Source organism: Centropristis striata, chromosome 1 (genome assembly GCF_030273125.1).
Source record: "Centropristis striata isolate RG_2023a ecotype Rhode Island chromosome 1, C.striata_1.0, whole genome shotgun sequence".
Taxonomy (NCBI): Eukaryota; Metazoa; Chordata; class Actinopteri; order Perciformes; family Serranidae; genus Centropristis; species Centropristis striata.
The window spans coordinates 18,200,988-18,214,202 of record NC_081517.1 but is presented as its reverse complement, the minus strand read 5'-3'; the positions used below and the strand labels follow the sequence as shown (position 1 = coordinate 18,214,202).

General features: G+C 42.7%; 1 protein-coding gene and 1 pseudogene across 1 annotated transcript in view; one reads left to right on the top strand and one right to left on the bottom strand.

The window, feature by feature from the left end:
- LOC131971917 (general transcription factor 3C polypeptide 1) overlaps nt 1-3,614 on the top strand; it is a 27,393-nt gene extending 23,779 nt beyond the window's left edge. The window contains exons 37-39 of the mRNA XM_059333593.1: nt 1,083-1,648; nt 1,749-1,935; nt 2,528-3,614. Coding sequence (XP_059189576.1) covers nt 1,083-1,648; nt 1,749-1,935; nt 2,528-2,740 — 966 coding nt within the window. The 3' untranslated portion in view covers nt 2,741-3,614. The remainder of the gene's footprint in view (nt 1-1,082; nt 1,649-1,748; nt 1,936-2,527) is intronic.
- Nucleotides 3,615-6,967: 3,353 nt separating this feature from the next.
- LOC131962823 (uncharacterized) lies at nt 6,968-12,498 on the bottom strand (annotated as a pseudogene).
- Nucleotides 12,499-13,215: the final 717 nt, after the last annotated feature.

The following is a 13,215-nucleotide window of genomic DNA, read 5'->3' as shown; positions in this document are numbered from 1 at the left end:
TAGAAGTGACAAGATGTCAATCAAAAATCTAGTCAAAATTACTTTATTTATCCCCGAGGGGAAATTCAGTCCATAAAAGTTTTGTGTAGCGGATGATCTGGGTATTTCAGGATGGCCTGGAACATCTTAACAGTGTATCTCTCCAACACCTCCTCCAGTCTGTCCAACCTCCTCGCATCTCTGTGTCTGATGCTGCCTCCCCAGCAGACTGCAGCATATCTATCATTAAAACCGGGAGCGCTGTTGTGTTATTTTACCATTAAAGCCGGGAAAGCGGATACGTCGTTTTATAGTATTTGTAGTTTTTCCACCTTTTTTCAGTCTCTTAGCCAATGAAATGCATCAGAATACATGTGGGAGTGTCGCAATGCAACATGGGACTTTTCCAGAACTTTGAAATCATGGCGGAAGACGACTATATCGGAGGGAGCTCAGATATAACAGCTATAAGCTCTCAAATACTTTTGGAATTTCATTTCTATTTGCTGCAGAGGCTGAAAAATCGATTATTTAGTAGGCGTTGACACTTCTGTTGAATTTCCAGAAAAACTTCAGGTTTTAGGGGGTTATTTTAAAATCCCCCATAGGTTTTACAGGTATTTTTTCCAGGCGTTTTAGGCCTAAATGGGTTAATAAACCAGAATCTGCTCGTTTAACTGCAAAGATTATATAGAAGTTTGAGTCGACCTTATATTCGTCCTTGTAAATGCGCTTCAGTTACAACCAGCTCCCTGAAGACGGTAATAATATCACTGTTACTGCATGTGGCTATAAGTGCTGGTGTTTGTGAATTTGACTATTTTTGCCATGAGGTGCATATAATAGAAAGGGGCTGATTTTGCACCAAATGTATGCAAATTACCTCAGCAAATTGAACCAGTGGGCACTGAGAAGCATATGTTTGGCAGTGCAGTTAGAGGTGCAATTTAACCTTTGTGAATGCTTTGGGAATTACAGTCTTTATCTTATTTGCACATGTTTAGTGGCAGAAAAAGCCTCTCAATCCTGTAATTTCGCCCCTCAGATTCTTCTTCCTCTGGGTTCCTCCAGATCTTTAATTTTCCCCATTTCCCTACTTTTAGGAGCTACAAGAAGAGGAGCAGGTGTTGCAGGTTGGGGGTAAGGGTGTCCGTTGGGTGCTCTTGCAGCACTCTGAGCCGTGGCTGCTGACTGTCAACACCAAGCAGTGGTCTCAGTCACGCTTCACATCAGACAAACTCCCCTTTCTGGAGAAGCAGCACAACATCTTCAGGCGCATGAGACCCAGGCGAGAAGTCAGACGCGACTCGGAGGAACCACCGGCAAAGAGAATAGCTCTGGACACACAGCAGGGCGAGGAGGGACAGGAGGTAGAGGGGTTGGCGAGGGGTGAAACAAGAAAGGGAGGAGGGAATGAGGAAGAACAGCTGGAGATGCAGAAAGAGAAGGTGGATGAGGGAAATGGAGACAAACTGTTGAACTTGGAAGAGGAGGGAGGAAAGCAGATGCAACCTGAAGACAAAAGAGAGGAAGAGGCAGAAAAGGAGGAGAAGATAGAAACTGAGGAGAGACAAGAAGAAGAGAAAGATCAAGGGGCAGACAACAGAGATGATGAACGACAGGAAGAAGCATGCTCTCTTCCAACCAAACCAGCTCAGACTGATAATGAGTAAGTACAGATTGCAACGTATTATCTTATTGCAGTTTATTATGCATTTTCACTTCCCTATATTTCAATTCTACTTCTCTGTTTCCAACCCTTTTAACAGCGGAGATGTGAGTTTCATCAGCCGGCCGTGGCGCATGGTAGACGGCAATCTGAACCGGCAGGTGTGTAAAGGCATGCTGGAGGGCGTTCTTTGCCACATCATGCATCGACCTGGAATCACGCAGCAGTCACTGGTGGAACATTACAAGAACGCTTTGCAGCCGATGGCGCTGCTGGACGTGGTGCAGGTAAACCAAAAGTGATGATTCATAGAAAGAAAAAGCTTAAGCTGTATAAACTGGAAAACTACGACAGCGTATTAGGGCCATGTTTGAAAAAAAAAAAAAATACGGACCCAGGGGAGGGGGTAATATATTGAGAAAAAAGTCGCAAATTTACGTGATTACCGGACATCACGCAGGTAGAAACAAATGAAATGTGGTGATGTAGTACCTTGAAAAACAAAACATTAGCCTATTCTTTCGACTTTTTTGCCTTTTTTCTTGCAGATTTGCCACTTTAATCTCACCTAATCTCAAGCCTGCCTGTTTACATCTGTTTTTATGCAGGTTTCCAATATGCACTTTAAAAAAACCTGAAGGGAAGGGCAAAATAATAAAACAACTCCCAAAATATTGCAAAAAGGTTTTTCACTTGGCTGAGGTGGAAAAGTTGGGGTATCAATGAAAGTAAAATGTTGCAAAAGTTCAATAGACACAGATTTTGACTTGTCCAGTGAAGCGTCTTCTGCACTGAAGAGATGTAAAATAGTGCCAGTAATATTAATATTATTGTCCTTTTTTGTTGTTTTTAAGGCTAATGGCTTGGTCTCTTTCACAGGCACTCATCGACATGGGCTGTGTGACGAGGAAAACACTGGTTAAAGCTCCTAAACCTTTGCTGTTCAGCTGTTCCGTGCGCCAGAAGAGCAGTGAGACGAGAGTAAAAGTTGATGAACCGGACGCCGTGTTTTATGAGCCGACCATCAGCTGCTGCCTGCGGCTCAGTCAGATGTTACCAAACGAACGTCACTGGAACTGTTGTCTACCGTGAACGTAACCACAGGCCTGGCCTGCTATCACATTACGTATATAACATGGTTTTTGAAGTTTGAGCCAATAGTTTAAGCAACAACTGTTGTGATAAACCTAAAAAAATATATCTTACAAAAATGTTTACATGTCATCAGGTTCTTTTGACAGATTTCCCTTCTGGTTTTACAGAACAGGGATCCGTTGTAGGTTTTTTTCTTCATGTTTTTTTTGTTAAGGTTCACACTACCCGACTTTAGCCCTGATTTTCCTTTCGTTAACAGTTTTTGGTGCAACATGACAAAAGCCCGGGATCAGAGTCCAATCTGCGATCGCTGCCATGAGCAAAGATGGACATTTGTGAACTGTTCAAAGACACAATTCCTCATATCTAGCATGCTAAATATGTGGATCCGTCGGGTAGACACAGCCAATGAGACGGCAAGACACAGATTCACAAGATAAATATTGGCCACCGTGGTGGCAGTGTGTGTGTTTTAAGATAGAAAAAAAAATGAGAAGGTGAAAGAAAGACGATTGTACACAATGCTGCTGCAGTAATTAATCATTTATTCAGAACATTATTTGGTCACTTTTTCACCAAAACAGCCGAAAACGCCAATATTTTCTTGTAAGCTGGAACTAAAGACTGAAAGCTCAACCCGCCAGCCCCACAGGTCGACCCACATCACCATAGTTGAGCCACTCATCAACATACTGTAAATGCTCATTGATGATTCCTCCTGGTGAAGGATCTTGTAGTGCGCAGCCAGTCAGTCACGTAGAGTAAATTCCACAACGACTTCAAGACAGCAAAGTCGGGTAGTCTCAACTACGCATTACTCTGTTTTGTATGCCAAATAATTAAAAATTGTTAATAAAAGTGCATTATTTTATATTCTTGTCTTGTTTGGTAATAATAATAATAACTTTATTTATACAGCACCTTTTCAAAACAGCAGTTTACAAAGTGTTTCAACAGAGAGCAGTTAATCACAAAGAGAATGATGCCATAAGGCTAAAAACAATTCTTACATTAAAAGAAAAACAATTAGAGACAGAGCAAGACATCCTCAGATACACAAAAAAAAGTAATAAGGAGTAAAAAAGTAAAAGTGAAGAAGTAGAAAGGAGTGGTGAGATAGAAAGCATTACATAAAAGCAGGTCTATAAAAGTGGGTTTTAAGAAGGGATTTAAAAGAAGTTACTGACTCCTCGGGGAGCCCGTTCCAAAGTTGGGGCCTCTGGTGGAGAAAGCCCGCTCACCTTTGGTTTTCAGTTTTGACTTTGGAACGGTCAGAAGGACACCACTAAGGATCTAAGGATGCGGGTCGGCTGATATGGAGTCAGTAATTTTGTAGTACTTAAGTAGTTAACAAAGTAATACCAGTTTGGCAGAACGGAGACTGGTTGATTGTTGAACTTCAGAATTTCCTCATTAAAGGAAGAAGGGCCAGTTTCATGCATCTGAAGCCGTGATACTCTACAGGGAGCAGCTTTCTTTCTTTGGGACGGGGGCGAGTAGCTGAACCTGATGAAGGAATTCTTTGGAATTTGTTTAAAAGTTAGGCTAAAGAAACCCTGTGGAGCTTTCTTTATCTCACCAAAATGCATTCAATGTAACTTTAAAGCCCAAAACAAATCGAGGGCATTTCCTTTACCTCATCTTGCATTATCTGTATTCATATTTATTCGTGAGCAGTATCATTTACCTTGTTTTTCCAGGCATGTTCCTGTGCTAGTACCAATATTATTGGCCTGTCATAGGTACTCTAGTGCTCAAAAGTGTGGGGTCACCCAGAAAATGTCTGTTGTCTTCCATGAAAACAAACTGTTTCATTCATGAAATAAGTTACAAAATGAATCTAAAATATAGTAAAGACATTGACAAGGGTAGAAATAATTATTTTAACTTGCAAATCTCCAACTTTACCTCTAGATACTCAACTAACCTGAGGAAGGATCATTTTACTGCTTCTCAAATCAGCACAAAACAGTTTCAGCTGTGCTAACATAATGCTCAGGTGTTTTAATGATCAATGAGCCTTTCAACACTATAAACATGGATTAACACAATACGTCCCAAGTCTATGCATACAGCATGCAACAATACATACTTTGTAGAGCAGCAGATGTCCGAAAAGTTAAGAGAAAAAACATGGCAGTGGTGGAAAATAACTAAATACATTTACTCAAGTGCTGTACTTATGTACAATTTTGAGGTATTTGTATTTCCATTTTATGTAACTTTATACTTCTACTCCACTACATTTTGAGGCAAATATTTTACTTTTTACTCCACTATTTTTAGCTGCCAACTTTAGTTACTTTGCAGGTCGAGATTTAACATGAAACACATGATCAAATTAAAATGTTTAAACTTTTTATTTTATTTTTATTTAAGCACATAGCAATATATTAAGTCGTTTAAATAAGCCCTACCTTGAGAAAATGTAAACGTTGCTTTTGTAAATGCATTAATAATAATATATTTATAATATAAATAGCAATCTGAGTGGGTCCCTTCTGCATAAGGAGTACTTTTACTTTTGATACTTTAAGTACATTTTGATGCTGATACTTTTGTACTTTTACTTCAGTAAGTTTTGAATGCAGGACTTTTACTTGTAGTGGAGTAATTTCACAGTGCGGTGTTAGTACTTTTACTGAAGTAAAGGATCTGAATACTTCTTCCATCACTGGAACAAGTCTTCTTTATACATTTACCACAGTGTGTACAGACATTGTGGGCTAAACATATTAAAAATGGTTTCACTGATCACTTTACAAAAATAGTAACTTTGTAAAAGGAGTACAGAGAGTTAAAACTGTGACGCTTCTGAAGTCTCTTATGTAAATTGTAACTGAGGATGTTTGGTTGCTAATGTGTGTAGCTTGTTTCTGTTGGCAGGTTTAGCGGTTCAGATGGTTTTGTAATCACTGACTTCCAGTATCCTCCAATTCTCTGAATGCTCGTAAAGTTATCTAAAGTCTGACACTGTTTGACACCTCTTACTTTTCCTTTTGGGTTTCTCTGCTCCCTAAATATCTCCAAAACTACTCCTGTGATAAAGAGTTTTGTCTTCCTCTGCCAATATGCTTGAAAGGACTAAGGAACATAAGAATAGGGTTAAAAACAGGGTTTTTGTTTTTTTAAAAGTAATGCAGTTGGTAGAGAGTAAATGTGAAACTTGGTCGGGTGTTTCCTGAGCGTGCCCAGTATTCATGCAGGAAATGGCGATAAAGATCAGTGGGAAGTTGAGGAATGTTTGGTTACAGCTCTGCACTGAATATGAGGACAAAACTTCCTCGACTATCAACCTGATGTATCAAACTTGGAGTTTTGTTGTGTGAAGACCACTTTATTAGTCTGAAGATAACATGACAAACAGATCAAAATCTGTGAATGTGTGGTAACTTGATGTTTACTAGTTCAGTGAAGATTATGCAATTAGTCAGAGTGCCCTGTGAGGAAGGGTGGTGCAGACAGCTCCTGTGTACTTTCCAAGCCTCATGTGTGGGCATGCATCCAACATTTCCTTAGTTAAAGCACAATATAGATACATTAAAATATTTAACTTCAAGGGTCTGCTGAAGCTGATGTTTATAATATACTAAAATAAATATATTAACACATTTTATATATATGTTTATATTACAATAAAAATAAATATATTGACAAATTTTAAGGATAAAAAAATCCAATAAACAAAATATAATACGAGTAAATATAAAGTTTTATATAAAATATTATTTAAAAAATATCACAAATTAAAAGAATGTTTGAAAAAGAAAAATAGTACATGTAAAAGGACAAAAATATAATAACAAAATATAAGGAGAAAACTAAATCCATGGAACAAAAACTGAAAGTAAAGACATAAAATAAGATAGAAGGTGAAAATATAAAAAGATGTTCATAATACAATAAAATACAATTTATTGACAAAATATAAGGAGAAAAAAATCAATAAACAAAATATAATACTAGTAAATATAGTATATAAAATATTATGTAAAAAAAACATTGCAAATTATAAGAATGAAAAATAGTTTGATAGGGCAAAATATAAGGAGAAAATTAAATGAATTAAAATAAAGACAAAATAAAATATAAGAAGGTGGAAATATAAAAAGATATTTGTGATATAATAAAATATATTAACAAAATATAGGGAGAAAAAGTCCATTAAATAATAAATAAATGACTAGTTAATAAAAAATAATACATAAAGTTAACAATACATCTACTGATGCACAGCCTTGGACACATCATCAGTGTTGGATCCTAGACTCACTGGGTGTTTCGGGTCTTGCAACAGACACCCTCCTCCAGGCGACCCGACCGAGGTGATCAAATCTCGGCCTGTGTCCAAGTGGCATGCTACACCCACTACAACCACTGCTCTCCCCTTTTTAACCAGAGCCATCTGGAGGCTTTTTCTGCTGCCTCCACATTGTTGCCTATGGCCCTTCTTCGGTTGACACCCGTTATGCCTAGTGTGCCGTAGGCTTTGCTCAGGGAGTGGCTGGCAAACCCCCGGCAGCCCACCTCCACTGGCATACACCTGGTCTTCCACCCATTCCTCCGGCAATCCTCCACCAGCTCCTGGTACTTCTCCCTCTTTCTTTCCTGGGCCTCCTCCATCCTCTCCTCCCAGGGAACCGTCAGCTCCAGCAATAAGAGTTGCTTTGTGGCCTCTGAGGCCAAGATGATGTCTGGTCTCAATCTGGACTGGGTGATGTGTGGTGGAATTTTCAGCTGCTTCTCCAGGTCTACTGTCATCACCCAGTCTCGGGCCGTGGAGAGCAAACCCGTAGAGCCGTTCTGTGGGGTTTTTTCCGGCCTTTGTCCTTCGCTGACAAAGCGGATGGCCTTGGCTGTGGCTTGGGTGTATCGGCTTCCCTTGATCCCCTTGCTGATTGCTTCAGCGATGGTTTTGAGGACCTGGTCGTGCCTCCAACGATACCGGCCCTCCCCCAGCGCCTTGGAGCAGCTGCTCAGGATGTGTTCCAGTGTCCCTGTTTTGGAACACAGGGGGCATGCAGGTGTTTCTATTTTGCCCCATATGCACAGGTTGGATGGGCTTGGGAGGACATCGTAAACCCCCTGGACCAAGAACTTGATCCTCTGGGGATTCCACTGCCAGATGTCCTTCCAGGTGACACTCCGCTCCATCGCCTGCTCCCACTTCATCCAGGCGCCCTGCTGCCGCATGGCCACTGCTCTGCTGGTTCGCTCTTGCTCGACTGAAGCTCGCACCTCCTCCTGCACCAACCTCTGCCTCTCTCTTCCACTGGCTCGGTCGAATCGGGTTGCTGGTTGGCTCCCCAGTCCGGCTCTGCCTTGTGCCACTGTTCCCAGGATGGCCTTGTGCTTCAGTCGCGACTCTGCTTGCTGGACCGCATCGACTGCCCTCCACTTTCTCCCTGTCCTCACAATAATCCCTGCCCCGGACACTTTGGCATCTCTGGATCCAGAGTACTGCAGATGTTCCCGTGCCCGTGCCACAATGAACTCCTCTCTGACTGAACTGAAGGGGAGCCTGAGCTTGTTGGTGTTCCCATATAGCCCAATGCTGCTTAGGCTGCGTGGCAATCCCAGCCATCTTCGCAGATAACTGCTCACCTTCTGTTCAAAACCTTCCACCACCGTCATTGGGACCTCGTAGATGAGGAGAGGCCAGAGGATTCTTGGGAGGATCCCATGCTGGTAGACCCAGGCCTTGAATCTTCCAGGGAGTCCAGACTTGTCCACTGTCCTTAACCAGCCCTCCAGGTCAGCACTGGTTGCCTTGATGGAATCTGCATCCTTCAGACTGCAGGTGAAGACCTTTCCGAGGCTCTTCACTGGCCTCTCAGTGACTGATGGGATCTGATGTAGTCCCAGGCTGAAGCGGAATCTATCTGCCACTTTCCCCTTCTTCAGAACCAAAGACCGTGACTTTGCCGGTTTGAAGCTCATGCGAGCCCACGCCATGATGCACTCCAACCCCTGGAGGATCCACCTGGCTCCTGGTACAGCTGTTGTTGTCACCGTTAGGTCATCCATTAAGGCTCTGATGGGAGGTTGCCTTACTCCAGACTTGCTGAGGGGACCTCTACATTCTGGTTCAGCTGCCTTGACCAGCATGTTCATTGCCAGCGCAAATAGGGTCACTGAGATTGTGCACCCAGTGATTATGCCAACTTCCAGCTGGTGCCAGTGTAGGGGTATCTGCTTCAGATACACATTGCCTCCAGCAGGGGTACCAAAATATTTAGAGGTAAAGCTAATTTAGATCAATTTTGCTATCAGAAATTGACTAAATTTATATTTAATACTTTAAATTAATTATAGTTATTTTTGGGGCACCACTTCTTTACTTAGAAAGAGGAAAGATAGCAAATCATAGTTAATCAGTCTCATAAAGTTAACAAATTATCAATTTGGAACATTGATTATTAATTATGAATATAATTATAATCGAATTACCTTATTAATATTTAGTAACGGTTGAAGGAATTTTTAGTTCTTTCCATAGCATAGGTTAGCAAATCACTCATTCATGTGCAACATTAAAGGGAGAAGCATATTAATCCAAAAACATGTTTATTCTAAATAAAGCAAAGCAAACAGAACACACAATAACTAATCTAAAAGACTATTTACAGTGGAAATGTGGGTGAGAAAGAATGTGTAACAAAATGGCTGCCGAAAGGCGGTCATTTAAATAAATCAAAATGGCGGAAGCCCTTTTGTTCTTGAAGAACAATAGACCATGCAGTCTTGAAGGTCTATGTGTTGTAGGAAGCCAAATTAAAGTATATTTCATGTGGATTAGTGTGTGAGCAAATCAAATGAGTTATAGTTAATTTACATGTACAACTTGAGATATGTAGAGCAATCACAATCATACAACTTCAAGTGATCTAACTACACAAAATATCCCAACAAATATACTTAAACACACAACAGATCAACACCATTGATTAAAGCTTAACAAACTTGTTCTTGCTTACTAACTGCCCAGTACTATACCACAGAGTCCAGAGTTGAAAGGGGAAGCAGAAATCCTTTTGGAGAAGAATCTGGTTCCTGGTTGGGTTTTGGTGGTTGTAGTGTTGTTTGCTGTTGGCTCCAGAAGCTTGGTGAGGGTCTCTGTGATTATGTCCAGTATAGATCACAGGCAGGAAACTTAGAAGCGTGGTGGTGGGCCCACTTGGTTTGGGCCTCACCGGCCTTCCCTTAGAGCTGGAGACAGAGGGGAATGGCCTGGTCTTCTGGAGTGCAGACCAGGACAGCAGGCATGCTGTCCCCCAGGGAGTTGAGAAGAGAAGAGAGGGAAGGGATGGCTGCAAGAGACTTTTGTGTCTCAACCTGGAAGTTGTATTTTCTGTTGGTATCAGCCAATGAGACGCCTTTAGGTATCTTTAGATACCTGTGGGGGGTGGGGGTCGTTTGTCTTTGTTTGGGGAACAAAGAGAGACCTCCCTATTGAAGCATGGAGAGAATTTGTTGACACAATTCTCACTGCATTCAGTCTTTAATCCAAATGAACCTTGTGGAGTGGCTGTGACCCCTACACCAGTCAGATGTCATCTCGCCAGAGGAGTCTCCCAAACTGAACTTGCTGTAATAGTCCAGGATGAGGTGTTTCACCTTCTGGGGAACATGGTGTCTCTCCAGTGCGACTTCCACCAGCTTGTGTGGTATCGAGCCACAGGCGTTAGTTAGATCCAGCCATAACACCGCCAGATCCCCTCTGCCTTCTCTCGCCTCCCTGATGAGTTGGGTTACCACGCCTGTGTGTTCCAGGCAACCAGGCACTCCCGGTATTCCTCCCTTCTGCACTGACGTGTCGATGTACTTATTGCCCAATAGGAAGTTGGAGAGTCTCTTGGCTACTATGCTGACAAAGATTTTGCTCTCCACACTGAGCAAGGAGATGACACGAAACTGGTCGATGTTCTCAGACTTTTCATCTTTCGGTATATACACTCCCTCAGCATACCTCCATGACTGGGCGATCTTTCCTCTCCTCCAGATCACTTTCAGAGCCCTCCAAAGCCGATGTCGTAGCTTTGGGCAGTTCTTGTAGACCTTATACGGCACTCCGCTTGGGCCTGGTGCTGAGCTTGACCATGCTCTCCGCACCACTTCCTCCACTTCACTAGGGCAGGGCTCCTTGAGGTTGAACTCCAATGTAGGCTCTGATGGTACTGTCAGTGCATCGCATGGATCCAGCGGCTGTTCTCTAAAAGGGTCACTGTACGTGGCTTTGAGGTGGTCGTTGATGGTGTCCTTGGAGCAGGTAAGGCGGCCAGACCTCTTTTGACCAAGGAGTTGCTTGGTCAACTTGAAGGGATTGGCCAGGAAAGCGGTTCTCTTCCTGGCCCTCTCTTTCCGCCTCCTCCTGTGGAACTCCGCCCTCCGCAGGGTCAAGAGTTGTTTCCTTAGAATTGCTCTCAGATCCGCTAAGCCAGCTCTCTTAACTTCCCCTGCTTTCTTGTACTGCCTCTTTAGCAGCTTAAGCTCTTCCCTGAGACTCTGGATTCTCCTTGCTCTGTGGCTTGGAGCATAGGCCGATGGCGTGGGCTCAATATGAGGGTGGTCATTGTTTCCAGCCGACGGTCCACGTCCCCTTTGGCTGTCACTTCCAGGACCCGATCTACATCCTCATCGAACTGCTGCCACTCAGTTCTCTTCGAGGATTGGGGCCTCTGAATCCTTGGTCTGGCCGAAGGCACAGAGCCAGTTGTTATGGTTGGAGCTTGCTGGCTTTGGAGGCTCTGTGGATTGTTAGGAGATGATGCTGTTTCTTCAGGGCTTAGGGTGGCATGCAAACTGTTGGCATCGGGTGTAGGCGACACTAGGAGGCTCTGGGCACCGAGATAACGACGGGGAAAGGAGAGGAAGAGGAGGCGGTGTGAACAGAGGAGAGGACGGCGAGACAAACGTGTGCTACAATTGTGGAAAATTCGGACACTACGCGAGAAATTGCAGAGCGCCAAGGAGGAGATGGAGAGGGAGAGGAGCGAGAGGAGGCGGAGGAGCGGAGCCCAGGCAGGGAGGACAGGAAAGGAGGGAAAAGGATCGCACCGCATGACTAACTCCGAAAAAAGGTTATGTTGACACACACACACACACGCAGACACATACACAGATAGAAATAGATGACATCATAGAGACGACAGATGATGAAACAGAGGTAGATGAGATTCTATCGTTGCAAACAGCTGAGATTTTATTATCACAGGAAGGAACTAAACCATGGATAATATTAAAGGTGCAAGGGAAAGCAATAACTTTCTTGTGTGATTCTGGAGCCTGTAGAACAGTCGTGCGACATAACGAAACAGGAGCAGACTTTCCCTTACAGCTAAACAGCGGTTTGAGAGTTATGTCAGCCACAGGGCATGTAACTACTGAACCTTTGACCAAACCTCTAAAAATAAGTGATCCTAAAACAAAGAAAACCATACTAGCCTCAGTGGCATTATCACAATTGTGTCCTGTGTGTGAATAGCAGCATGCCGTGTAAATCTAAAAACAGCAGACAGTGATGAAGAAGACAAGATAGAAACATTTGTGTATGAAGGACTAATGTTAAATTACTGGTATGGTTTAGATTTAGTTCAAACTGGGCCAAGTAGCATAACTAAGGAATTAATGAAATTGGTAAAAACCCACATTCCTCCTGCGGAGATCAAAAACGTTGAGATACATACACCCGAAGAGTTACATTGCACAATGTAGCCTACTTTCGGCACGAAAGTGGACCAGACGGAGAATATCATGATAAGTTTTTTAAAGAGCCCAACTGTAAGGTAACTCTCACTGAACTATACTGGGACAAAAGAGGAAATTGTGCCTGTATGGTGAGCCTTGAGGATTCAGAATTGAAATTGTGTAGAGGAGGGCTCACACCACATATTTCATGTTCAAAGACGATTATTTCACGGTGGCAAGATTTGGGTGGGTTTATCTCAAGAATAAAAAGATCGAACTGTGAGTGGAAAGTAGTGGGTGGAAAAGTGCTATTTGCGCCTAAACTAAATGTGTATTGTACCCATTTAAACTGGGTCACACAAGTGGTTAAGGCTGTTTACCTCAGTGGAGAAACTAGCCTAGACTCTACCACTGATTGATACACTCTAACTGCTGAAGAGGAATTAGAACTAATTGATTTACCTCAAGGGTTGTGGTCCAAGGGGTCAGCTGATGTCGGACTTATTAAGGGAATAAAACCAGTGAGAATAACTCCAAAAAGTACTTACAGGCCGTACCATAGGCAGTATCCACTTAAACCAGAGGCTGAAGAAGGAATAGCACCAATAATACAGGATTTACTTAGTGCTGGAGTTATTAGAGAGTGCCCAGATGCTGCGTGTAATAGTCCTTTGTTTCCTGTGAAGAAAGCCGCCCCATCAACAGGATGGAGGATGGTGCAGGATTTACAAGCAGTAAACAAAGCAGTAATACCACGTGCTCCCCTTGTTCCAGACCCACACACG